This window comes from Solenopsis invicta, chromosome 9 (assembly GCF_016802725.1).
Source record: "Solenopsis invicta isolate M01_SB chromosome 9, UNIL_Sinv_3.0, whole genome shotgun sequence".
In the NCBI taxonomy this organism is placed as follows: domain Eukaryota; kingdom Metazoa; phylum Arthropoda; class Insecta; order Hymenoptera; family Formicidae; genus Solenopsis; species Solenopsis invicta.
In genome coordinates this window covers 14,190,267-14,217,511 of record NC_052672.1, presented here as the reverse complement: position 1 = coordinate 14,217,511, position 27,245 = coordinate 14,190,267, and the positions used below count along the sequence as shown (strand labels likewise).

Genomic DNA, 27,245 nt, shown 5'->3' with positions numbered 1-27,245 from the left:
CTCGTAATGGCCAATGTGAAGGCGTTCCTCCAAAATGTGTCCAATGCGGGATGCGCATGCGAGGCTGCGCGGCTCGACATCCGGTCAGCCGTTTCCGGATCGAGCGCGCGCACGTTTTTAAAGAGCGGATCATGCGTTTGCACTTTGACGTCTACGAGGCATCGATTCCTCGTTCTCAGTCATTGCAGCGAACTGTAAATTATTGAAGGAGTCTCTACAGCGTGTCGATATCGCGCGCTGCGCCCCATTGACTTTCGAGGCGAGCCGAAGATTCGCGCAGATTCCGCACGTATCACGCGATCCTCATTCTCTTCACTGCCGCGCGTTCTCCTGGTCCTTCACCTTCTCGTGGACGTCCTGTCATCGGACAGATCACACAGATTCCGTCGTCGACGGCCAATCGTGGCAAATTCGCTCGCCCGGTTACAGCTCTCTGTTCTTCACACATCCTTGTAAAAGTACCGTTGCGCGTACGTGCACTCCGTCAGTGTGTGTACGTGTGACGACGATCGTGCGCTCTGTGCTTCGCAACAACTCGGCCGTGTCGCGCGAATGCAGCAGTCGCCGATGACGCTGCGGGAGCCCTGAACGAGACTGCCACCGTCCGTTTTCCCCACAATCGTCCTCCCTCGTTGCACCGACTGTTCCGCGTAAGAATGCGAGACCGCGGGCGAACGTGAGACATCGAGAGACGCTGCTCCACTGAGGAAGTACGGCGACAGAGAGGACGAGTGCCCGCTCCCGCGAACAGGCCGCGGTTATGTTTCTCGATGGAGAGCGCTTTACCGACAATGGCAGCAACGTCCCCATCGAAGGTACGTCAGTTTCCATTTTTTTTTCTGCGATCTACTCGCGCGCGCGTGATCCCGGGGACACGAGCGAAACAACGATTGCTAGCAACCCGCGTAATCTGGGAAGAAATCGAAAAACTGAAGGAAAGAAAGAGAGAAGTGGGGGGAGGGGGGTATTTCCTCGATTCCCGACTTGCAACAAAACTGAACGATCGAGCGTGATTCTGACGGACATTGCGAGACAAAATGGAAAATGTACGAACTCTGTGACAACCTGTTTACGCTTGCTGATCGTCAACGGGTTGCGATCGGCAGTAACGAACAATATTGTTAAGCGTATCCGTTATTGATGTAGTCGGTCCCGATTTAAGGACTAATTATTCAGTGAAGAATTTTACAAATGCAATTATATTTATCCTTAAACAACGCATGTCATTTAACGATTTTTTAAATTTTGCTACTGTTTATCACAAGTGCACGCCTCGTGAATGTTTCATTTTTTGTTTTTTTTCCATCCTCTATATAATTTATATTGTTTAAAGTTTGTTGAATAGAAATCTTCTATAAAGATCTATAAAAAAACTAAGCCATTCAATGAGATATATATATTATGAATAATATACATAATGCTGTTTTTATAGATAATATGTTAATATCTGTATTAAAAGTTGATAATTTTATTCTTTACATACGTATATACCATATATATAACATGTGTTAAATAGGGATCTTCCATAAAGATAAGATAGTTTCTCCATTAATATTTTTATATTTAGCATGAACAAACTGAAGAAATTATCTACTGATATTAACATCTGCAAAAACTGATATGTTTCACAATACTTCATTGAACAAAATAGTTTCTTTTATAATTTGATAACAATGAAAAAATGGTACATTAAATAAATTTATTTCCATAGAGGAGACTGCAGAAGGAGTTGATGTCTTTAATACGCGAGCCTCCACCAGGTGTGCACGTAGATGGAGAACTGGCTGGGCAGAATTTGACACAGTGGATCATCCACATGGAAGGTGCTAAAGGCACCCTATACGAAGGGGAACAATTTCAGCTCCAATTTAAGTTCAGTTCTAAATATCCGTTTGACTCACCAGAAGTGACTTTCATTGGTGGAAATATACCTATACATCCACATGTCTACAGCAATGGTCATATTTGTTTATCCATATTAACAGAGGATTGGTCTCCTGCTTTGAGTGTGCAAAGCATCTGCCTGAGTATCATTTCCATGCTAAGCAGCTGTAAAGAGAAGGTGTGAGATACAGCCATTAGATGTATGAACATATCAGAATCTTAATCCATAAATAATGCAAAAATTTTCTCTGTAGAAGAGACCACCTGACAATACATTTTATGTGAAAACTTGCAACAAGAATCCAAAAAAGACAAAATGGTGGTATCATGGTAAGAAGCTTTATATATAAATTGTGTAACTTTCAGGATCTCTCCCTGTTTTTCATATTTTATTAAGTTTTGTTGGATAACATTTGTAATTCACTATATTCTAATTTAGATGTGTGTGTATATATATTAAAAAAAAAAAAATATATATATATATATAGAAAGGTAATTTTTTACAATGAGTAAATTGTTTTTTTTAGATGACAGTGTCTAATATTGAAGATGGTGCAAAAATCTTTGTCAGCTTGTCAACATTGGATTGTTGGACCAAGTGGGATAACATCCAAATGGAACCTGATGCATTAAATCAATAGAATTTTACAATATTATATAGTCAATATAACAAGAAATTAGACACTTTTAAAAAAAGACACAAGGCTACAATTTACTTATTATAATTATAGAATTAATGTAAACTGTACGAGTTGTTTAATCATAAATTATTGCAATGTTGCTGATAGTAAAGCGTATTTATAGTTACATTGAATTATTATCAGATCAGTAAATCAATACTAAAACGAGAGGTATTATTTATTAATATAGATAAAGTTTTCTCTCTTGTTACTCCAAATTTAAGGAGATTGCTGATGTATGTTAATAAAATCATTGAATAAATTTAGAAATCATAAAATTATATGGTAAATATCTGCATATATTATATAATTGCTATATTCTAACGATTTAGTTTCTGCTGTTTTTACCAAAAATCAAATATTAATTTATAATGAGCGAATAAATTGTATAAAAACAAATTTTACTTAAAATTCAGTGATAAAGACTACTTTATTATGCATTAACTTCCTTTTACAATAATGTGATTAAAAATAACATAGTTTTGCTTTTTAAATAAGCTTTTTTTTATTAAACTGTTGTTTTTAATACATTCCCATTGCATTTATTTGTTTCTTTTAGGCTTCTTGAGGCTATATCACTTAGATTATATCAAAACTGTGTATTTAATAAAGTACATATATTTAAACAATTACAGTGAGAATTGATATATAATAACTCATATATATTAAACTTTTTATCGATAGCACTTACAAAAAATAAAGTTGATTTTTATTTAAATACATATGAAGAAACATTTATTGTCATAATACGTAAAATCCTTCAAAAAATTTGGAAGCTCTGTAAAAGTTCAATATATATACAAACAAAATTCGTTAGCTATTATTCAACATAAAATAGGATGTTATTCAAAGTAATATATAATATGTGAGATTAATTAATGGCATTGCAATATTATTAATAAAATTGGCATACAGTCTAATGTTTCTAAATTTTTGTGTCACATAATCTCTCATTACTTATATTAGGTGGTAAAACTTTGTACATTTAAAAATGTAAATGTTAAACGTGATATTAAATTTCTTAATAACATTTGGACGTGATAACAATTTCTTATAATCTTTCTCCAGTCATTAATTTATTGCGTTTTATGCATTAATATTTGGCGTTTACTACCTACATGTATGTACGAAACAAATTTAAGATGACAAAAGTTTTAAAATATAATTGTGCGTATGTATATGTAGTATCAAATTAAAATTAAAGCATAATAATGACAATAATTTATTAGAAAAATATTTCATACAATTAATGCTTTATATTATAAATATTATATTACAAATATTAATAGCGATATTTTTTATTGAAATACCATTATAATTTATTTTCTAAAAATTGCTGATTAGTTAAAAATAACTTAAGAAATCTATTTTTGTATATTACTTTTGAATATGTAATCTTCTATGATGAATTATTTTTAATATAAATATTCCTTAATAATCGAGTAATTAAAAAAACACAAAAGAATTAAAAGATAAAAGCTTAATTTGTGATTAATTAAAAAGAAATATTCAATTCTATTCTTATCTTAATTTTAAGCTTGCAATTTGTATCATACAGGGTGTCTAAAAAAAGGGTCACATATTTTGATAGCAGGTAGTATTGATCAAAACAAAAAGAAAAGGTCTAATTAACATGGGTCCTAAAACTAATATCTTCAAAGATACAAGCTATTTTGTTATTCGAGCCCTTTGTCATTTTCTTATTAGTCGTGTCATCTTTAGAATGTCTCCTGATTTACATTTGCAATAGATATTACAAGTCAAACGACATTGCGTAGGCCTTGACGAATGTGAGGAGCCCTAGTAAACAAAAGACTACTGTTTACTACTGTTGCTATACGAGAGTTCGTCAGTACGAGATTAATCGTCTCAGTCAGCATTAAAATTTTTTGTTTTTGTAAAAAAAAAGGAGTTTTTATTTTGTTATCATATGTACATACATTTAGTTTCTTTATTTCAGTTTTTTTAATAGAAGATTAATGATTACATTTCATATTAAAATAAAAATTATTTCTTTATCTCTTTTTGTTTATTTTTTAAGGCACCTAGAAAAAAGATATCCCCATTGTACCCCACTCTTCCCTACTCCTTTGTTCATTACATTCTAAAGAGTACCCGACTAATAAGAAAATGACAAAGAGCTCAAATAATAAAATAGCTTGTATCTTTGAAGATATTAGTTTCAGGACCCATGTTAATTAGACCTTTTCTTTTTGTTTTGATTAATACTACTTGCTATCAAAATATGTGACCCCTTTTTTTAGACACCCTGTATAATTACAAATTAATATTGATATTATCAATTCAGATTTAATAGATTACATTTGTATTGTAATATATTAAATATGACAAAGAAGAAAATGACAGATTATCATTATTTTTCGAGTAATTTCTTATTAATGTTAAAGAGAAGATTGATGTTAAATATTTTAATTAACACAATTAGTTTCATACGCTTTCTTGTACATTTTTGAACTTCTTTTTACAATTTTATTATAAACTATTGTAAATTTTTAGTTTTATCGAGTCTTCGGTAAATGTCGAAATTAATACAACTACTCCCGAGATCTACGTTCTAAGAAATTACTTTTCCTGTGCTCTCCAATTACTTTCGCAATTAACTATTCTCAGAAGCCATTCTGTGCGGGAGGTAAATCCTAGTTGTATTTGTATATCCATATGTAACAATCTTCAATTTAAATTAATAAAATAATTTAATAAAATATCTATAGATATGAATAGCATTTATCAATAAAGGTGCACGAATATAGTGCTTTTAAGCAATCCATGATAAAAAAAACCCGATAGAAAACGATAGAAAGTGTCAGAAACCTGATTCAAAACGATAGAATTCTATTGTTTTGAATCAGGTTTCTGATACTTTCTATCGTTTTCTATCGGTCTTTTTAATCAGGGATGGTTACGTGTATGTGTGAAATACATACGATATCAAAGTATAAATAAGTTTTAATCGCGACTCCACAGTTTCCAGACCGAAATCACCATAAGCCTTGCAATCATTATACAAATAACTATTTTATAACCAAGTAGAATGAACACATGTTATTTATTTATGATTTCAAAATTTTTCTCAGTTTTTAAAATCAATTTTTCCTTCCAAAAAGAAGGAGTTTAATCTACACTTTCGATTTCCTTGCTGATCATATTATAATTTTGTCGCATCTTTATGCATGTAATTTTGTACAATTGAATTTTTGCGACAACGCGTTTGAACTCTATGCTCATATCACCAGTTATTATATAAATTAAGTTTCTTATTAAGTGTAATAGCATTAAGGAAGACATTCTGATTAAAGAATTATCATCTTATATAGATCTGCATTCGCGTATTTATCATATACGTATACATTCTTATTAGTGTTGCAAAATCGTTATCATTTCGTTTGTAATACTTTCATTTATTTTGTCGATTCGCCACACTCATGTTGATTATTCATGTAGTCAGTATTTTATTGTATATAAATAAATAAATTCTTGTAGAATCAATATTATTTTATATTATTATTGAATATGTATAATACTTTTCGTAAAATATATTGAATTAATACATATCGACATCTGAATATGTTAAATGCGTTCAATTCGCAATCTCGCTTTATTCAGAGTTGATTTTAGTACATTATCTGATTCATATGCTGCTGAAATTTTTCAGACATTGAAAGATAGTTTCTCAAAATGTTTTTCTAAATTTGTTTAAAGTATTAAAATACATAATGATGTATAATTAAATATAAGTTTGTTTTTAGATAGAAAGATTTTTTGTACTCTTATTACATCTCCAAATTAAAAAAAAATACATCGGCTTCTAATTTAAGACAATTGTGTATAATATATTATATGCTCTTCATATAATTAGCACAAAATGTTAATTTTTTTAAAATTGTATTTTTGTATTTCTAATTGCAAAAAAATTATACAATACAATTAATGTAGATGCTTTGATGGGCTATTAATGTTAGAAATCACCAGTCATCGAAATAAAGTTGCAAGTCTATATCCGACTTCAAGAAAAAGACTAAAAATTGTGTAAAGCGTTATCGCATATACATGCTGCATACCGCAGCTGCATCGTTAACAGTTGTGGTAGAGAGAAAGAGGGAAAGAGTGGGGCCAACGATTTCTGAACGCATCCGACAACGTGACAACAGTCTCTTCTATGTTAGATTGAACAGTGATAACACCGCCATTACGAGTATTTAATTTGATTCCATCGGCAGTTTGTCAGTGAGTGTTTGCAAATTGCAAATCGTTTTTTTGCAATAGAAACTATAAGTGACGTGTATATTAAAAAAAAAATATATATATAATATATATATATTTCCTTGGATTGTGTTGCATTTACTGTGGCTTTGTAATTAATACGCAGTACGATCTGCAGCAGTGACGTAGATTGAATGAGGCACATGATGACCGCGATGTCATCCACGTATCAGCACAGGAATCAGAGGCGTTACCATCTAAATTAGACAAGAGAATATTTGTGCGAAAGGTGCGAAAAGAAATATCGGTGTACGCAATTTTCGTTTCCTGTTTTTCCTTTTTTTTTCTTCTATTAGTTTGATTCGTCTCTCGTCACGAGCAAGAAACGAGAGAGCTTTCCACCTCCAAAACGCGTTGTCCTTCAGCAGTTACGTGGCGTCATCGCTGAAGTCAGTATCTGTCTGACAGTGTCGTAGGATCAACGGAGATAACTGATAGTAGATCGTTCTTGTTCGGATTATACTTTGTTTCGGTACAACATTCTCCAACAGCAGGTGGAGTCAACAACGTGTCGAGGGCTAGCTCGAATGAAGTTTTCCTTTCCGTGAAGCATCTTCCACGGTAACGGCACTATGTCATAGATTGATGGTTGACAAAGTGTTGGCAAAGTGACCGTCGCCAGCACGAACAATGATTTATACAAGGTAATCTTTAGTATGAGTCAATCGATCCTTAATTTAGCGACTAATGAGGATTGTTGCCGACCAGTTGCAAAGATTTAGGATACTGACAAGTGACGTTTCCTGATTGAGCTCACTGATTGTTCTTTACTTATAAATCCTTGGTTTTATCTACAAGTTCCTGATTTAAATAAAACGTATAAAACGTTTGTATTTTTAATCACGATGATTAGTCTTACAATTGACGTGTAATTTACTATAATAAGACACGAAAACAGATGAAGCATCTGCGATTGAAGATATAAATACTTTTACTTTTGAACAAGAATCGCCATACCCAATTAGAAATTTGCTACTGTGATTATAGATAAGCAGGATGCGATTGATCAACTAGATTAGATGCAACTTATTTCGCAATAAAACAATTTCGATGGAAGATACGATACTGTGACGTCCACGCTCCTTCAGTGATTAGTATAATCGATGTCCATAATTTGTTTACGAAAAAATCAATTCGTTGTAGATGATGTTTCGTATGCTTCTTACAGAAGATACTTATCGTTTTTCTTTTGCACATATTATATACTTTATCTGAAATATATTCCATTGTGATTGGCGCGTGAATCTCTAGAAACAGAATTTAAAAGTAATATTATTAACTTTACTGAAACATTTATTAAAACATGCATTAATCGTGACGTTTATTTTTAAAATAATGATGTACAGTAAAAAGTTCCAGACGAAAAGAACCCATTATATTAACAGCACCCAATATATTAACGGTGTCCAGCGTGTTTGCCTTCAGAGGAATACCCATGACTCATCGAAATTGTATGACTCTTAGATATAAAGAATTTGTTTACTGAACTAAAGAATTTGTTTACTAAACTAAAGAATTTGTCAACAATACTGGACATCTTTAATATATACATCTAACTTTTCGATTCACGATAATTAAAGTATAAATATTTGTAATATATAAAATGCATAAGTGCGATCTCTATCTTGCATGCAGTATAATGTTGGAATTTTGAATAAATTTGTTAGTTGTATTAGAGAGTATTTATCAAATTTTACTTTTAATCTGCTTATTTACGCTTCTTATTTTATTGCTGTTTATATCGCCGAAATTACTTCCCGATCTGCAATGATTTGATCTGATTTTCTTGATTCTCTACACAATTACGTTGTCGTTTTGTCAACATAATTTTTCTGATTGAAGCATCCTATATTGTTGTAAAACAAGGTTCCAACAGTGGCACATCCGGCAACGTCGATTAGAAACAAGTTTATATTCCTCAATAATTTAATAATACTAAAATGCCCGGTTTCACTAACATTAGACAATTTTAAACACAATTCAATTTATTCTTTTTCAAATCTTACAACGAGAACTAAAAAATTTTATTTTTCTTAAATAAATTTTTAAACCTAAAGAAATCTGGCAAAAAATTTTGTTTGAATATCCTTTGAATGACGGAATTTATGAAAAATTTATTTTTAAGATAAAAACCATACCTTTTCGTAAACTTTTAAATTCATCCTACATTAACGAAAAATAATTGCATTTCCAAATGTGATTCTTATCTAAAGACAGAAAGAAAAGACAAAATTACATCGCACACACATTTATATTTTAATGAAAGTGAAAGGATCGTACGAATGACCTTACGAATTTATTTAAAAATCCCGTAGTTGTTTCTCGACAAGTACATTCTGCTGCATGCAGCTTACTGCATTTTAAAACATATCCGATGCAAAGATGATTTTTTCGTATAGCACATGGGTATGGTGACACTGGTACAACAGCAGCAGCAAACGCTCAATAGTAATCACCAGTGTCCGAAGGAGCCGGATCGCAACAGCAATAACGGTGTTGTTGTGACTACCGAGAATCACGCCGTCGAAGAGTTTCACGGCGAAGCTGCGTGTTCAGCGAAGGAGACCAGAGTCGTTGTTCCAAGTAATGGTAGCATTGGAAATTCCTCTACGCAGTGCAGTGACATAGACGATGACGATGAGGAAGAGGAAACGGACGTCGAGGAAGGAGGCGGTGGCGGCTGGATCACTAATCTGCCGGAATCGTCGACCATCGTTCAGCAGCATCAAGCAATCGCTACCACAAACGGTGGTATCGTCCTTCCTAATGCCGACCCGTCGAATTTCGGCGACATCTGCGTGAAGAACTCGACGAACGTGCATCTGGGTAACAAGACCTTCTACAAGGGTCCAGTTACCATAAAGCAGTTCGTTTGCACGAATCCCGCTCTGGTCCAGGATGTGGATAAACTCGACGCCAGCAAAACCTCCGACATCAATGTCTTGGACTTGTCGACGAGTAAGGACGATGGAGCCTCCAACAGACCCATTTTTTCGCAAAATACTGATTTAGATAAAGGTAATGATCAATCATGCTGTGCAATAGATTGTTTAGGCATCTATTGTTCTTGTTCCACTTGTCGTTTTTAAACACAGATATGTTCAAGTACAAAACGTCAGGTAGCTAAAAAGAACAGATCTTTCAGTAAGTTTCTGGTTTTAGAATGGAGGATACAGATTTTATACAAGATATTATCAGGGTTGAGTAATTAATATATTTTTTTACCGAGTTAAAATTGGCTTATAAAAATATGTTACGTTAAAAGTTGCATTAAGATTAAATTAAATTAAAAGTTAATTTTGAAAAATATTATATTTATATTAAATTGAATGTTGTAATTTTTAAAAATTATATTACTTAAAATAACAAAAATTACAATGTGGATCATCAAATAAATTTAATATATTTTATTTGTAAGTTTATATGATATAACAAAGAAATGTACAAAGAAATATTATCTTTTATGAAAATGTATTTTTTTTTTACATAAATTTTTAACTTAGCAACAATTTAATAAGTTAAAATTTATGTGTTTTAAAAATAATTAGTCAAAGTTAAAAATGAATTCATTTAAAATTAATAATAAATTAAAAGTTATTAACTTTTTAATTATTATTACTCAATCGTGAAAATTATAAATCGTGATTCAGTATAAATATACTTTAAATAAATTTATTAATATTATCATTACTCTAATATCTTACTTTCATATGAATACTTTCAAGCTTATAATTTGAAGCAAATGTTATGAGTATCTAAATAATATTAAATCGGAAAAATTAATATATATTCAAATGTTGAATTTATCAGTAGAACGTACGATTATTTACATTTTATTTGATTTTAATAGTAACCTGAACACATAATCGACAATTTCATCTGATAAATTCGAAAACGTCACTGAATCCAATTCTCTTCATTTTATATATAAGCATTTAATACTCTGTAATATCACTTAAATGATAATGTTGAGATAATGGAAAAGTAGCAAGTATAAAAATAATATATGTTTTAATTGGCCATTACTAGATAAATTCGATAAAAATAATATATGATCTTACTGTTTAAAATATGTGACATATTATATATTGATTGAATATGATCTCTCTTGTGGCTTTGATAATTTCTCCAGAGCAAAAGATATAACAATGTTATCAAATCCACCCAGGCTGCAACAATTTTTTAAAATCATTTCATTAATAAAAAAATTAAATATCACCAGTTCTTTTGACTAATAATCTTGACATAACTATGCCAGAATATAAAGCGATTTATAATGTAAATTGCAAATTGTAATTGTAAATTTGATCAATATTTCAGATTTAAATTCATTTTTACACTTTTAATTGCACCTCTCAAGATTTAAAGTTACTCACATAATAAAACGTTACAGCAAAATTATATAAATTTGTGATTACTTATGATGCTGGCAATTTGTTGTATATTTGTCTTCAAATGATTTCAAATTGAATTAAGCAACACACAAGCAATAATGTATGCATGTATTGCTAGCGATTTTAATGGCAAGATAGCAGTGTCATATATTGTATGGTCTCATAGTTATTTTGGAAACAACATTAACAGTACAAATTTTGATGATAATTTCAAAATTATAGACAAGTTGCTACCCAAAGTTGTCATATCGTAATGGCATCAATTTGCTAATAAATGTGATTTAGTTGTTGCAATTTTGTGGTAGCAATACATGATACAAGCAATATGATACTAGCAACTATACAAAAACGTTGCTATCTATGTAAATATATATACAAAAGCTATTTTTACTTCATAGCATATATACATATAGGGTACTATTTTGGCAAATTGGCGAGGTATTGCATGTCGCAAATTGTTTATTAGACTGTGAATAAAATAACGGAAAAGTAGTGTAATCGAACAAGAATTAAAACGTTAAACACGACCTGCTTAATGCAATTATATACCTGTCGTTATGCATAGGCGCTTTCCGATGTAAAAATCGCGCATCAAACGCTATTACGTAGTTTGTAAATCAGAATTAATCATTCTAATACAAGCTTTTTCTAATTATTCTAGTGACGCAATGGCTCTGGACATGGAGATGCGCGGCTTTATCGTGCGTTTTAGTTTTAATACTTTTAGCTGCTGTAGTGATCACAAGTATATATTTCACTCATCACTCGAACACGCCGCTCTTCCCGGAAATTCCAGACTCATCGATTGAGGGTAATTGTCCATCTGGAAAATTGTTTGTTTTACAAGCGCAATACGAAACAAATGTTATCTTATCGCGATTGCAAAATTTAAATCTATACCCTGCACTTCATATTCGTATTTATTACATTTATTCATCTGTAAAAAGTGTACCCCTTCAAGTTTTGCTTTTCACAAATTCCATATTGTACATTGCAAAATACTTTGCATTCTCATACAGAGAGTAATGTTTCATTATTAAAATTAGTGTATGATTAAAATTGCCGCATGCAGCATTGAACTAAAATTCCTAATTTATTAATTTGTCCGCACAGGACATTAAAAAAATTTTTTTATGTATACTTTATTTCCATAATTTTTTCAGGTGTAATAACATCTTCGGTACGTTTTGTCGAGAGGAACGAATGGGGTGCGGAGCCACCCGCACAACCTCTAACAAAACTGAAGCTGCCAGTACCATACGTAATTATCAGTCACACCGCGCAAGAACCATGTGTCAAGCATTCAGAGTGTACATACCGCGTGAGAATTGCTCAGACCTATCATATTGAATCTAAAAATTGGTCAGATATCGGTTATAATTTCCTTGTCGGAGGCGATGGTCGTGCATATGTTGGCAGAAGCTGGGACCATGTTGGTGCCCATTCCTATAACTTCAATTCTAGAAGTATTGGCATTTCCTTTATTGGTACATTCAATAAAGTTGTACCGCCAAAAACGCAATTACATGCCGCACAAAAGATCATTGAGATCGGCGTAAAAAACGAGAAAATCTCACCTGACTATAAACTGTTAGGTCACCGACAAGTTTCGCCAGGGACTCTCAGTCCTGGAGATGCTTTATATAATGAAATTAAGAAGTGGCCTCATTGGTCACCCTATCCTTGACTCGACAACTTTAATTTAAATATGTAAATGAAATATACAATTTCTGAAAATATTCACATCCCTTTTGTTTCTTTAAATCTGTAGTTGCCATCTGTCTGCATTTGCTTTAGACATTCACAGTACTTGTGAGAGTTGTAAGTCTCATTTATCCATGTTTAATATTTGATAAACCGGAATGAAAAGATGCTTAAAACACTGTGAACATGAGACAGAAATGAGTTTTTTAATTGGTAAATTGATCAATGCTTTTATAGAGCAAAGTTGCATTTGCATATAATACGATTGTGAATCAATCAATGAATTAAAAAACTCATATATTCCAATAGTTTAAATAACAGTTGACTGAAAATATTGTGAGCCTCTTACTGATGTAAAATCATTTCATACTCGAATAAAGTGGCAAAATTGAAAAGATCTAATTTATATAGATTTTGTAAATAAATTTAATTAGAGTCAGCTGATAAGTAAGAAATATATAAAATATAGTATAAAAAAATATTGAATTTAAAAGATATAAAAAAAACATTGCACAGGTCAAACTTTATAATAATATTGGTAATATAAATTTGTTATAATTGAAAATTATTATGGAAATAAATATTAAACAGAAAAAAGTTAAAAAAGTAAGTTTTTAAAATTAACCATACACATTCATCAATATATTGAAACGCGAGATTATTCACGAAACACAAGTTTAATTGTTCATGTAAAGAATTAAAGGTGCCAATGTGACAATTACCTATGTAAGTGATTATATTTTACAATATGCTAGAGTTAATAATCACATAATTAAGAGACACTAAAAATCTAGATTTCTGGTTTTTTCCCCAAGCTTGGACATTTTGTATATATTATTCAAAAATGTAATATTTGTTGTACATTTAGTGAATCTATAATTTTTTAAATAAACATACATATATCCAATTTCTGTCTTTTCTCCACTGGTTATTATTTTATCGTCACTTTCACTCACTAGTAATTTGATTAAAAAATATATATAAATGTATTGGTATTCAGCAAAGGGCATATTTTAATTAAATCAATTACCTCATTAATTAAAATTCCTGTAACTAATGTATCAAATATATATATTAAGATATAATTAACATATCCCTGCCGTAAATTTACTTTAGAACACTATAGAAATGTCTATAGTTCTGAATGTGTTTTTTGAAACAGGTATTGCATATATGGAATGGGATTCTCCTTATACAACTTTTATAATTTTTAATAAGGTAATACATATGTTCATTACCTTATTAAAAATTATAAAAGTCATGTAAGGAGAACCATATATTTTTCTATAGAAAAAATATCTATAGTTCTGAATGTGTTTTTTGAAACAGGCATTGCATATACGGAATGGGGTTCTCCTTATATGACTTTTATAATTTTTAATAAGGTAATGAACATACGTATTACCTTATTAAAAATTATAAAAGTTGTATAAGGAGAACTTCATTCCGTATATGCAATACCTGTTTCAAAAAACACATTGAGAACTATAGACATTTCTATAGTGTTCTAAAGTAAATTTGCGGCAGGAATTTGATATGAAATAAAATAGTGGAGTCTATGTAAATCTTGTTCAAATATTCATCATTGGGAAAATTATTTTGTTCTGCTATCGACGAATTAACAACAGAAGTGTGTATAATCGTTATTAATAATTCGCTATTATTGAGCAAATTACAAAGTATATCGTAATATTTTACAATGTAATTGTATACAATACAATACCATGTGAGTAATGTTTCACGAGTCCTACTGTAATTAAATGTAATTGAACGTGCGTAATTGAGCGTGCGACGTTCGTGAGAGGCAATAAATAGGTACACTACTGCATTACGTGATTACGTGATGAAACGTACGTATTTCGACAAACATGCTTATTTACACACAGTTCCAAAGATAAATAAATATACAATTCCTTTGCATTTTAGCCTTTAGCTCTTCTCCTTTTCCTTTCAACAGTTGATTCTCCATCTTATCTCGTGCCTCGAATGCAAAAAGTGTAGCATGGTGCAGCTACAAGAGGCTGATTGAGTATGATCCTTTAAATTAATAATGTAGTCTTTTAATTTATTTAAATTAAAAAATTAGGTTAGAATCACTAACTTTTTGAGTTTTGCAATTTATAAAATAAATTGACCAATTAAACTAATCGGGATCAGAAAGTGACATGTAGGATCATAGTACTTTCGAGAGCAGCGGGGTTTAATTGGGTTTAACCCAAAGTTGACGCCATATGCTGGAATCATCCAATGAGAACCTAAGATAAAGTATGTGACGACATTAACCCGCCATGAACAGGAAGAACACGCCAGTCGAAAGCACTATTAAAATAGAATTCGACCAATCAGAATACGAGAGACGAAGATCTCTTCGTTCTAATTGGTCGCTTCCTCTGTAATTCCTTTTCACGGATACGACGCTCTTGTATACGCGACGCGCGTCAGGAAAAGCGACGCTACGGCCAATCGGCTCTCGTCACGTATCGTCGTTTCCGGAAGGAAAACGAAAGCGATCTCGTAGGTTCCGATCGCGCGTCACCTTTCACGTTTTCCCGCGAAGCCACGCACGTGTTCCTTCGAAGCGTTAGATGCGTGTAGTCGCACTAGTCGCTGGTGTAGATCCGAAAATCTTGATCTCGACGGTCGACAAAACACAAAAAAGCAAGTCGAACGGTTTTTCAAGACGAACTTCTTTTTTTCTCTTGTGCGAATTGACGAGAGTGCAGCAGTTCCGAGTGGGAAAAAAATCTTTCTAGACAGTTCCCGGTTTTTCTTACGCGACATCACGTGGACGACGACGAGGGGAAGGGGGATATAGCCATGCGGCGGGTATCGACGCGTCCGACGACGGGGGTGTGTGAGCGGCGCGTCGATTGCGCATTTCGAAGATGGCCATTTTGGCGGGTGACGTGTTGCGTGCGCGCCGCCGAGCGGCCATAACACGATTCCTGTGGCGTGAACGGCGTGCACGCACAGCTCCGAAGTCCGGAATCGAGATTATGAGAAGTGTGTGTACGCGATCGTCGTGGGCATCCAGTGGATCGAGCCGGTGTAGCGGTATGCTGGAGAAACGTGATCGGCGGACGTACCGCCTGACGGTAAACCGTGAACTCGCCGCCTGCAATTTTCTGCCGCGTTAGAAGAGGGGGTGGGGGGCAAGGCACTATGGGAGCAATTTGCGACAGGCGCATGCGCAGATCAGTTTACAGTTGGAGCTTGGAAGAAAATGGCGTCAGCTAAGTTTCTGGAGGAAGCTCTTAGCACGGATGTTGACGAATCCGCAGTGAACGCGATAGTGGGCTCCCTTGAGACGCAGCTTGTGACGTCCACACCGACTGTCGCCGGTCATCAAGTGAGTTCCGCATCGGTCAGCCAGCAGAATCACCAGGTGAACAGCGCTATTTCCAACGGGGGCACCATCACCGCGGTGCAGCCACAGAAACATGGGGTTTCGAACGGCGGCAGTGCCACTACCGTGAATAGTCTAATGACTCAGGAGGCCACCAAGTCGATCACTACCAGCACTCTGCTGCCCGTGAACGTGGTTACCTCCAATACAGTGGCGCCACAGGTCATCACCACGCAGCACCAGCAGCCGCCGCCACAGCCACAGCAGCAGCAGCAGCAACATGCACAGCCGCCTGGAATATCTCCTGCTACCTATATCAATCAAGTAACGACTAATCAGGTGTCCAGCAATCAGACTACTCATATACCAAGCTTGACCAAGACGCACGAACCAGTGAAGCTCATCTACCCCACGGTCGGGCAAGTTATAGCCACCACGGGGGTAGCAAATGCAAATAATAAGCTCTCCTTTCCCGCTCAAACTGTCGGGCAGTTAGCGAATGGTACTTTAGGTATAACGTCACAGGCAGTGCTGCAGACTACATCGAACGTTGTTACCAATGTCTGCTCTGTCAGTCAGGCAGCCAGCCAAACAGTGACCACAGTGAATAAGCCGACGGGGGCAGCTTTAGTGATCAAGACTAGTGCAACACCTGGAATGGTTTCAGTTCCAATGTCTGTTCCAGTCTCGGTGGCTGGCAATGCAGTTAGCACAGCATTGCAGGCCAAAGCTGGGGTTACTTCAACAATAGTACCCAGTAATGTTCAAATCCTAAATGTAAATGCGATACGTCCTGCTACGCCAGTAGCCGGACAGCAAGCTAATAAGCAAGTTACACCGAGAGTAATGATTGGGCAACACCAATTAGTTGGAGCAAGAGCTGGAGGTCCAGGGGTAAGGTGTTCCATTTTCACAACATTCATTGTTACAATAAGTGATATGGTTCCTTTTTTCAAGATTATATATCTATATAGTATATTGAAAGACGTAAAATTTTTTAAATTATATTATTTTTTATTAGCTGCTAATTTTTAAATTATATTATCTAAAATTTTAAATTCTATTGTGAAAATATATAATTTTGATGCTTGTTTTTTTTTTCTACTATTTACTGTTAACACATGTTATAATTATATATATCTATAACATTTGCTTGTCCAATGATAACTTTATTTGTAATTAAAGCAAATAAAATATTAAAGAATATGATAATACAACTAATGGTTATTATCTTTTCAATTTTTAGATAACGTTACAGACAATTCACAGCCTTCAAGCTGGTGCTCAAGGTCATCTGTTATTAAAAACAGAAAATGGGCAGTATCAGTTATTGAGGGTGGGTCCAGCTCCAACTGCTGCTCCCACTGGTACTGCAGTTACACCGAATAGTATAACTGGCAACACAGTAGTTGCTGCACCATCTCCGGGCACTACCTATCGCCTAACTTCAGTGCCAACTGTAAGTAGGCTGAATACTCAGTTCACTGGCCCACCACTCGCCCTAAGAAAATCTGTTCAGGTGACGCACTTTTATACCTCTTACAAGACTCGTTGTAGTGCTATAGTAGATACTTATTAGTTTGTGATTTTGTTTTCTGTGGAATGATGTTATCAGTAAGCCAATCTTTTTTATGTTTACATTTTACATTTTATCTATTACTTTAAAATTTTGACAAAACTTATATAAACTGTTTATTTATTGATTGTTTGCGAATATTTAATGCATTATTATATTAAGGCATTATAATTTTTAATTACAATTTTGAAAAGTATTTATTTTGAATGCAAAAAAAGTTTTACAAATAATTTTTTTATTTATCTTATCATAGTATCTATTTATTTTAATTTACATTTGGTCCACATTTTAAAAATTTAATATAATTGATAACATCTCATTATTAGTTCACTTTTTGGGATGCATTTCTCTGGTAGTATGTCTTAAGTTTTATGAAGTGCAGTAAATGCATTAAAATTCAATGTCTTTGTCAAATTTAATTGCATGAATTATTGGTTAAAGGTGTTACGTAGGAGCTGCTATGCTAGATGAAAAATAAATTATTTTAAGAAATATAAAATTAAGGATATTTATACATATTTTTTATATTTATCAATTTTCTAATTTATTTTGAGAAATAATAACAGTAAAAAGATAAAAAAAATCTATTTCTTTTTATTTTTCTCTCTCTCTCTCTCTCTTTACTATTATATATTTTGAATAATGATTATATAATAATATAATTTCATTAAAAATTGGCATATTGCACAATTACTTTTAATACATTTTTTATACATTTTATACATTTTTCTGACAGTTGATTTAAATTAGATACATGTTAATATAATATTCTATACACTCGAAATAAAACAATCAATGAATATTGATTATTGGTATATGTTATGTCAATAATATATTTTATAATAATGTATCTATAATTACAAAAAAATGTAAAATATGAGTCTGTACAAGGTACAAGTGCGTCTAAAGAATACATTGTGAATGAATAAGTTATATATATATATATATATATAATTATAAGTATAAATATTATGTTTAATATAAAAAAGTCAAATTATTTATTAATATAAGTTTTTGATATGTATGAAATCAATATATATTAAAAACTAAATATGATTATGATCATCTGCAATAGCCAGCGGGTTAAAACTTTTTCATAGGACTATTATTTCTGAACTTTGGTATATGCATGTCGGAAAAATAGATGCAATTTGTAATTTATCATGAATGTAGTAATATAGAAATTTCAAAAATTTTTTAGTTGCATGCAGTAAAAATAATAATAAAAATAGATGATTTATACATTTTTGCCTTAAACTTCTGAAATTTTCAGAAAATATCCTTATTCCTTATTTATATTCGTGATTTTTATGTAAAATGTGTAATATATAGATGTATAAAATCAGTGAGTTTTACTTGATGTCATTTCAAAATTCATCATTTATGTCAATTAAATTGTTATTAAGAAGAAGTAGGACAACTGTTAAATATGTAAATATATGTCATAAAAATTCTTAATATACTTTTGTAAAATTTACTTAAAATATAATGATTATTTTATAATTAAAAGTTTATTTGATTTACATTTTATTTTATTATTTCTGCATGTAAGTTTCATTATTTATTTAACATATGTATGAATGTATCAAAGTTTAAAATATTTGAATTATAATTTTAACATTTTAATGGCACTAATGTATCATAAAAAATATACTGCTACAGACTGTTGCTCCTACTATTACTACATCTACTACAACCCCAGGAACAGTAACTACTGCTCCCTCAACTACTTCCGCACCAACGGCTACCACTGTTCAAACAGCACAAACAGCTACATCGGTATGTTTCATATTTATTAAGTTTGAAAACTCTGTATCCTTATTTAAAATTGAGATGTATCTTCTGCTCCATAAGGCATACTTAAGCGTTATGAGACGTTTGTACGAGATAATCCGCAAAAAAACAGCCGAATTTATGAAAAGATAATTCATGTATTTTGCATCACGATAATGTACTATCTTACATATCAATGCTTATACATACGTTAACTTTTTGGTCAAAAACTTAACAGATATCATTCCTCAATTCACCAGATTTGTGATTTCCTTATTTTTAAAATTTAAATTGCTACTTTGTGAAAAGTATTTTGAATTTACAGAGACTGTAAGAAAAAAATCGCCGTGAGCACCAAAAATCGACTAACAAACAACTGCTGTAAACAAATTAATTGATATTGATATGTCTTAAAATTTTGCATAAAAATCAAGTACGATTATCCTAATTTAGCGGCAAAAAGAAATTTTGAATTTGTTTTAATCACTTTATTTAAATAGATAATTCCGGTTACTTTTTGCGCAGAAGATATATCCACGTGAAATTTTATATAAAAATAAATTTTATAGAATAAAATAATTTAATTTTAGGCCTTTAAATAATAGCATCTCTTTTTTTCTAGCGTCAAACTACCGATAATACCAAAGAAAAGTGCCGTAAATTCTTAGCAAACTTATTAGAGTTATCTAGTCGAGAGCCTAAAGCAGTGGAACGTAATGTCCGAACTTTGATACAAGAATTGATTGATACTAGAGTCGAACCAGAAGAATTCTGCGACAGACTTGAAAAATTATTAAACGCTTCACCACAACCATGTCTCATTGGTTTTCTAAAGAAAAGCTTACCTCTTTTACGGCAATCGCTTGTTACGAAGGAATTAGTCATAGAAGGAATAAAACCTCCTCCAGCCAACGTTGTTTTTTCTATTGCATCTGCTGTTGTTCCAACGGTAATATAAACTATCACTTTTATGAATTTTATTGTGTATATACGATAGATAAAAAGTACATGTTAATTTTTCGTAACACTTAAAAAAAATCAATCTAGATGATAGAAATCATTTAGAAATATTTACCAAAAATTAATTGTGATAGATAAAGCTTAAACATAAAAAAAAACATTTTCTAAGATATTAATCTATTATATTTTACTGCTTTATTTTCTACAATTATCTATCTTTAAGATTATTTAAATATAATTAATTTTTTTAATTATAATACAAAAATATGGGATTATTATAACTTTTTAACCCTCAATTATATGTTATTGTAGCAAACTCAATATAGACCTACAGTAGCAGTGGCAGCAACCGTTCCTGTAACAGCAGTTACTGCAACAGCAACAACACAAGTGAGAGTAATGACTCCGCTTCCAACAGCAGTAACGACAGCAGCAGCAGTAATTACAACAACAGTTCCACGACCTGCTCAATCTATTCCACAGAGACTGGTAAGATTCTTATTTATCTTAAAAAAATATTTAATAGGTGTTACATCTACACACGCAAGCAATTATTGATTCTGTTGTATCGAAGGGAATAAATGATATTCATTGTATTTTTGTTTTTTTTTGTAATATAATATAACTTTTATTATCTATAGTTATTTTACAAATAACTTATACTACCGAATAGATTCATTGTTGAAGCAATTGTTACTGATATATGTAGGGCCGACAAAGAAATCGCCGATCGGCACACGTGCGAAATCGGCGACTTTGAAGCGGCAACAATAAAGGTAGCCGGTTGGCGTGTCAAGTTGCGAGTTGTCGCGCGAGTGAATTAATTTCACAAATTATCTTAATCCCGCAGACATTTTCCGCCAAAGCGTCGGCCGCCCTCTGATGCGCGAAGGACCGCGGTTCTTTCGACTTCGCTGCGAAAGATCGCCGTCTTTTTTGATTTCGTCGAAAAACCGATATATAAACCACGAACGGAGCGCGCTAGAGATCTCAGTCTTTTGCTGATTGTAACAGCGTAGTCCTTTCCTACATATATATCTACGAATTTTCTTGGTTAATATTTAATATTTATATACTTAGAAATAAAAGATTTTTTTATAAAATTAAAAGTTAATTGTTTTAATAGCATATACTATAAGTTTATTTTTTGTAAGTGTACAATAAGAATTACATTGTTTTAGGTTCGACCAGTAACGACGGTGGTTCGGAGCCCTTCAGCAGCATATGCTGTGAAATCAACAGTAGCAGCAACTGGAATTCGTCCTACTGCCCCTGTTGTGCAAAAACCACCTATAGTCGCAACTACGGTTGTAAAACCAATTACTACTACGCAAGGCAAAACACTCAATACAACCACTACTGTTAATAAAGCCGTAGTGCCTTCTCTTGTTCAAAAACCAGCTGCTAAGGAGAAAGAGAAAAAAACATTTTCATCAGCAGGATATACGTAAGTTTTTTTACTTGACAGTAAAAAAAACAGTATAAATATTTAATTATTGTGAATAAATTAATAAACGAAGAAATGAATGAAGAAATATCTGTCTAAAGATAATACATATAAATATGTAATAACATAATTTATTTTATGTAGGGCGGATGATGATATAAATGATGTAGCAGCTATGGGTGGTGTTAATCTTGCAGAGGAATCTCAAAGAATACTCGGTTCCACAGAATTTGTTGGTACCCAAATACGGTCCTGTAAAGATGAAGTATTTTTGCACATGACACCATTACAACAAAGAATTAAACAAATTGGTAATTTTCTTTTTTTTTAATAATTTTTAAATAAATATGGAATAACATGAATTAATTTTAAAACAACGTATAATTTCAGCATCCAGTCACGGACTGGAAGAACCTAATCAGGAAGTAGCAGCGTTAATTTCGCACGCTGTTCAAGAAAGGTTAAAGAATTTAGTAGAAAAGTTAGCAGTCATTACAGAACATAGGATAGATCTCATAAAGGTAAGATTTGAGAGAAATATATTATTTTAAATTTATTTTTCTGTTTATTTATATAGATACAAATTGTTCAATACTAATTTTGAAATTATTTTCTTTAAATTAGTAGGTATTGTACTTTTTTTTTTGTTTTTATAATATTCTATTTGGTTACTTACAGGTTGATCCTAGATATGAAGTAACCCAAGATGTAAGAGGGCAATTGAAATTTTTGGAAGATCTAGATAGACTCGAACGTCGGAAACATGAGGAACAAGAACGAGAATTACTTTTACGTGCTGCCAAGAGTCGTGCAAAAACAGAAGATCCCGAGCAAGCAAAATTAAAAGCTAAGGCCAAAGAGGTAATATAAAAATATCTTTAATCTTGGATTTGTATGATAAACTATGTTTATATAAATCCCGATTCATCCATAATTATTTCTTTTCATTTTACCTCTTTATAATTTATTAAAAATGAATAAAACATTTTTAGATGCAACGTATAGAGATGGAAGAGTTAAGGAAGAAGGAAGCAAATTTAACAGCTTTACAAGCAATTGGCCCTCGTAAGAAGCCTAAACTCGATACAGCAGAATCGACCAATGGTACTCCCGGTACGAATACATCAGTGAGCGGATTAAATAGGCAAATGCCAATGAGACCACGTTTGAAGAGAGTGAACTTCAGAGATTTGGTATTTCTTCTCGAACAAGAGAAAGAAACGTGTAGAAGCACAACACTGTATAAATCGTACTTGAAGTGATGCACTGTGAAGGGCAGGAACTTTAGTGATCCGCCCGAAATCTGGCGCTCTATCTACATGGTCTTATATGAACTGGCTTCGATGGATCGTGTGACGTTATTCTACGTTGCAATGTATAGTAAGTTATTGCAAATTATTACATATTATTGCAATGAAACTTATTGGGAATTGGCTTGGAATTCTGCGTACATTCGAGGTAAAATTGTTTCCATCATGTCGATACTAAGCTTCCCTATTGTAAATGACTGAACATTTTTTAACTGTAGCATACGTTTTTTAAATGTAATATAATAGATCATTCTTTATTTTTCAACACAAAATCGTTGAAAGGAGTAATGTGTATGAGCACATGTCTCGTGATTAGTCTTTATAGTCCTTTCGTGAAAGAAAGAGAGAGAAAATGTTGTGAGTATGTGTATGTGGGTGCGTGCGCGCGCGCGCGCGCGCGTGTGTGTGCTTGTGCGTATGTGTGTGTATGGGATCATATAGAAATATTGTTATATGGTGAATGTGTATAATATATTAAATGAATGAGTGTACATTGTCATTACGTATAGGCTCGCTGCATTGTAATACTTGACCTATACTTTTGGACACTGTAGCACTAGTGTAAAATATAAGCAGGTTTTGTTATAATAGTAAATCGTATTTTTGCAAACTATAATGTAATAATAATAATAATAATAATAATATTAATAATATTAATAATAATAATACCGCGAGCACATTGTCCAAAAAGTATGGAATAATTTGTACAATATCTTACACATAATTACTAAATAGTGATAATTTCAATGTTGGTACAACAGAATATAGCTACTCTCCACCGGAAGTTGGAATTGTTATCAGTATATTATGTTGTATATTGCAATCAACATTTTCAGTGTTTATAAAAAAATTAGCTGTTACGTTTTTTATTAAAGAAATATTTACAAAACTAAGAATAACCAATATTTTTTTGTGATTGATGTTAATTTAATTATTTATATTTCCTTCTCGGAATTTTGGTGCGAATTCTGCTAATCTTAGCGAATATTTGCAGAAATACTTTGCATAATCAATTAAAACAAATTCAAAGCGAGTACCTGATTTACACGTAAAAAAATAGCCACAAATGTACGTGGTGCCTGAGATCATAGAAAACAACATGCTTAAATTTATTTTCATTGATTCTTTTATTATGTCGGTTTATATTATATCATTTATATATCCGTATGTCTCTTTTTCGACGCGATCGGGAAAATGTAAATGAGTGATAATTGATAATGTTATATGTATAACGCATATATTTAATGCGTTATACATATAAAACATAATTAATCTTTGTAACTTATATGGTATCATTTACAATCTAACGTGAAATTATTTGTGCAATTTAAGCACATTTTTAGTATATATTTTTCTTTCATGTCAATTGTGATTTATACCTCTCATATTAATCTTTCATATTCTAATATATAATACTTTTATTAAAATATTTTACTTCATGTTACATTAATTAGCAGTTTTGATATAACTTTTATGTCATCACAAGATTTACATTATTAATCACAGTAAAAAGAAATCTTACATACTTTTGAGTGCTGCCAATCTTTGAAATGCCTGTTACGAAGTAGCAATATATGTCGCCTTTATTACTAATTCACACTTAAATATTCATAAGTTTATTTAGCGCAGAATGTGATATTCTATGCCGAATAACTTATATCAACATTTAATATTTGTTACTTCAGCAATTTCTGTGCTTCCAGCTTTGAACAGAAAAATGCAAATGATAATTCTATTATAATATATTCCGACGTATGGGTGACGTCTCTTTCAAGTGTCAATAATTCAGGAAGAAGAGTGGACGCGTGTAACAGTCATAATTGTTAAATGCTGTTACACGTGATTGCTTCAATTGGTCGATGGTTTCACGTAAAAGGCTAAACGAATATAATGCGTAAGAAGGATATGTTCAGATATATGAATTGTAACGTATTATAGCACAAAATTTATGTAATTGGAAAACTGATATCGTTATATAGAATTTCATACGTCTGAAGCGTTAATATGGAAGAGATAATGGAAGACGACATAATTTACGTACGTATATGTATGTGTATAAATATTTCAATTTATTATTTTTTCTGTCATTGCAATTGATTTGATTATTTTTGAAAAGGCTATTGCGATTTGAAAGCATTTACATGTGCTGAAATTTCAACCAAAAATAATGTCCATCTGACCTATCTAATTGATATCTAAACAATCTGTCGTGACAGAAATAATGGCAATGTGTATATCTTGTATAAATAAGTCGTTTTTAATATCTGCCTGCTTTTATTTGAAAAGCGTTTGAAATCATTATGTACCAATTTTTGCTGAGCACATCGCATATAAAGAATCACTTAGCTATATAATTGTTCCTCTTTGCAATTATTATACCGTTTTTTATAAACTTGAAGTAAAACATGCATAAATCGTATAACGTTTTCTTTACTGCCAGTAGGTGGAGTATTAATACATTTCAAAATAGAAAAGAATATATAAAAAAATTACAGTACATTACAATTTTGGTACATTATGATATTTTTATAAATTGTACTGGGTAAACAGTAAGCGTGAGATAATAAAATATAAAAACAAATCTCGTCGAAATGCAAACCACATTTCTTCATTTTTTTGTGAGCTATTTTTAGTTTCACAATAAATTAAAACAACCATTAAAAACTGAATTTTCCTTTTTCTATTTTTTTTATTACAGAAACATTATGTTGAATATTTTCTGAAATGTGAATAAATGTCTTATAAAAATAAGAATAAAACTAGGATTTTGACTATACTAAGAATCTTACCTAATTTTCGTCAAATCAAGTTTTAATTTCTTTTTAATACAATTTGTTTAAATATTTTATAGTTTTTTTCAGTCATATACTGGGTTTATAGATCTACACAATTGTGGATTTTGCTACTATGATATAAATAACATTATTTAGCACAGGTATTATACATATATCTGTATTCTTTTTGAAGAAATCTGTCTTGGAACATTACGCATCTCTTAAGTTTAGATAATGAACAATTTATTTTTGATGTAAATATAATTGCGTTAATTTGTTACAAGATAAACTTCAAAGTATTTTATTAACTCTTCTCTGAGAATAGATAAAGCCACTCCTACAAAATATCTTTTCTTCAGAAAAATGATATTTTATAATCGAAACAGGAGAAAGCAACGTATATTAAATGATATTGACAATTATTTACTGTAATATAGAATGAAAAAGTACTAATTTTACTTCAAAATTTTATTATATATCATATATTTTTGAAACAAGATAAGGATTACAAATTAAAAGATAAGAATTATAAATTTTAAAAAATTAGAAGAATGGATTTTTTTAAGTGATGTAAAAATTTTGCATTCATATATGATTTTTTCCTAGTATTTATACACATGAAGCAATTTTCATTTTAACTTACACAAATATGATCTACATTTGCACTATCAATTTAAGCTGTGAGAACTCTTTGTAACTGAAGCTGAGTTAGTTTTCATTTCTAATAAGAACAAACGAGAGTAAGATGAAAGGAGCGCATAATGGAATAAAATGTGAAATATATTGCAAAATATCAACTGCAGATTTTTTAGGTTGACAATGACGGCGGGAGTTGCGGTCCAAAGATATCTTCGAATTTCATATCTAGAAAGCTTGTCTTTCTCGTAGCTGATGGCCTTGTGTATATCGGAGAACTCAGTATTAAGGTGGCCAGAGCGATCCAGAAATGGAATATAATCAGCTCGACGAGGGAGAGTGAGAGAACGAGGGACGAGACGCGGAGAGGGGCAAAGGAAGAGGGAGAGAGAGAGAGAGAAGAACGTTTCGCCGGGTGGATTCGAGGGATGACAGCCTCGGGCTGGTAAAACCCTCGGGTGACGCGGATATTGAGTTCAC

At 32.0% G+C, this 27,245-nt stretch overlaps 3 protein-coding genes and 2 long non-coding RNA genes across 15 annotated transcripts; 3 read left to right on the top strand and 2 right to left on the bottom strand.

The window, feature by feature from the left end:
• The first annotated feature begins 311 nt into the window (after positions 1–311).
• On the top strand, positions 312–3,594 carry LOC105193427 (ubiquitin-conjugating enzyme E2 W). 2 transcript variants are annotated; one of them, XM_011157859.3, is made up of 4 exons: positions 312–815; positions 1,712–2,062; positions 2,139–2,214; positions 2,412–3,193. In XM_011157859.3, exons 1-4 carry the CDS (start codon positions 771–773, stop codon positions 2,423–2,425), a joined length of 486 nt encoding a protein of 161 aa, XP_011156161.1. In that variant the 5' UTR covers positions 312–770; the 3' UTR covers positions 2,426–3,193. The 2 variants fall into 2 exon arrangements, with proteins under 2 accessions (XP_011156161.1, XP_011156162.1); XM_011157860.3 differs by lacking the exon at positions 312–815 and adding an exon at positions 878–1,046 and having other exon boundaries at positions 2,412–3,594.
• Positions 3,595–6,324: 2,730 nt separating this feature from the next.
• LOC105193430 lies at positions 6,325–9,369 on the bottom strand. Its single transcript, XR_850595.3, has 3 exons — positions 9,138–9,369; positions 8,984–9,052; positions 6,325–8,092 (listed from the first exon to the last, which is right to left on the bottom strand). It is a non-coding gene; the product is annotated as an uncharacterized LOC105193430 (long non-coding RNA).
• Positions 6,505–13,850, top strand: LOC105193431 (peptidoglycan-recognition protein LC). 4 transcript variants are annotated; one of them, XM_011157865.3, is made up of 5 exons: positions 6,515–7,074; positions 7,142–7,489; positions 9,245–9,863; positions 11,901–12,050; positions 12,403–13,850. In XM_011157865.3, the coding sequence occupies exons 3-5, from the start codon at positions 9,248–9,250 to the stop codon at positions 12,924–12,926; spliced, it is 1,290 nt and encodes a 429-aa protein (XP_011156167.1). In that variant the 5' UTR covers positions 6,515–7,074; positions 7,142–7,489; positions 9,245–9,247; the 3' UTR covers positions 12,927–13,850. The 4 variants fall into 4 exon arrangements, with proteins under 4 accessions (XP_011156168.1, XP_011156167.1, XP_039309474.1 ...); XM_039453540.1 differs by having other exon boundaries at positions 6,515–7,489; XM_011157866.3 differs by lacking the exon at positions 11,901–12,050 and having other exon boundaries at positions 6,505–7,489.
• On the bottom strand, positions 9,850–15,610 carry LOC105193429. 6 transcript variants are annotated; one of them, XR_005575559.1, is made up of 7 exons: positions 15,480–15,610; positions 14,667–15,198; positions 12,817–13,121; positions 12,558–12,699; positions 11,789–12,062; positions 10,907–11,014; positions 9,850–9,968 (listed from the first exon to the last, which is right to left on the bottom strand). It is a non-coding gene; the product is annotated as an uncharacterized LOC105193429 (long non-coding RNA). The 6 variants fall into 6 exon arrangements; XR_005575561.1 differs by having other exon boundaries at positions 14,667–14,980; positions 15,480–15,607; XR_005575560.1 differs by lacking the exon at positions 15,480–15,610 and having other exon boundaries at positions 14,667–14,980; positions 15,045–15,379.
• Positions 15,611–16,137: 527 nt separating this feature from the next.
• On the top strand, positions 16,138–25,953 carry LOC105193467 (transcription initiation factor TFIID subunit 4). Of its 2 annotated transcripts, none has more exons than XM_026135900.2 (10): positions 16,138–17,183; positions 17,536–17,748; positions 19,528–19,644; positions 20,261–20,587; positions 20,911–21,087; positions 21,780–22,045; positions 22,190–22,356; positions 22,436–22,566; positions 22,724–22,906; positions 23,038–25,953. In XM_026135900.2, the coding sequence occupies exons 1-10, from the start codon at positions 16,167–16,169 to the stop codon at positions 23,305–23,307; spliced, it is 2,868 nt and encodes a 955-aa protein (XP_025991685.1). In that variant the 5' UTR covers positions 16,138–16,166; the 3' UTR covers positions 23,308–25,953. The 2 variants fall into 2 exon arrangements, with proteins under 2 accessions (XP_025991685.1, XP_025991684.1); XM_026135899.2 differs by having other exon boundaries at positions 17,536–17,808.
• The last annotated feature ends 1,292 nt before the right edge of the window (positions 25,954–27,245 follow it).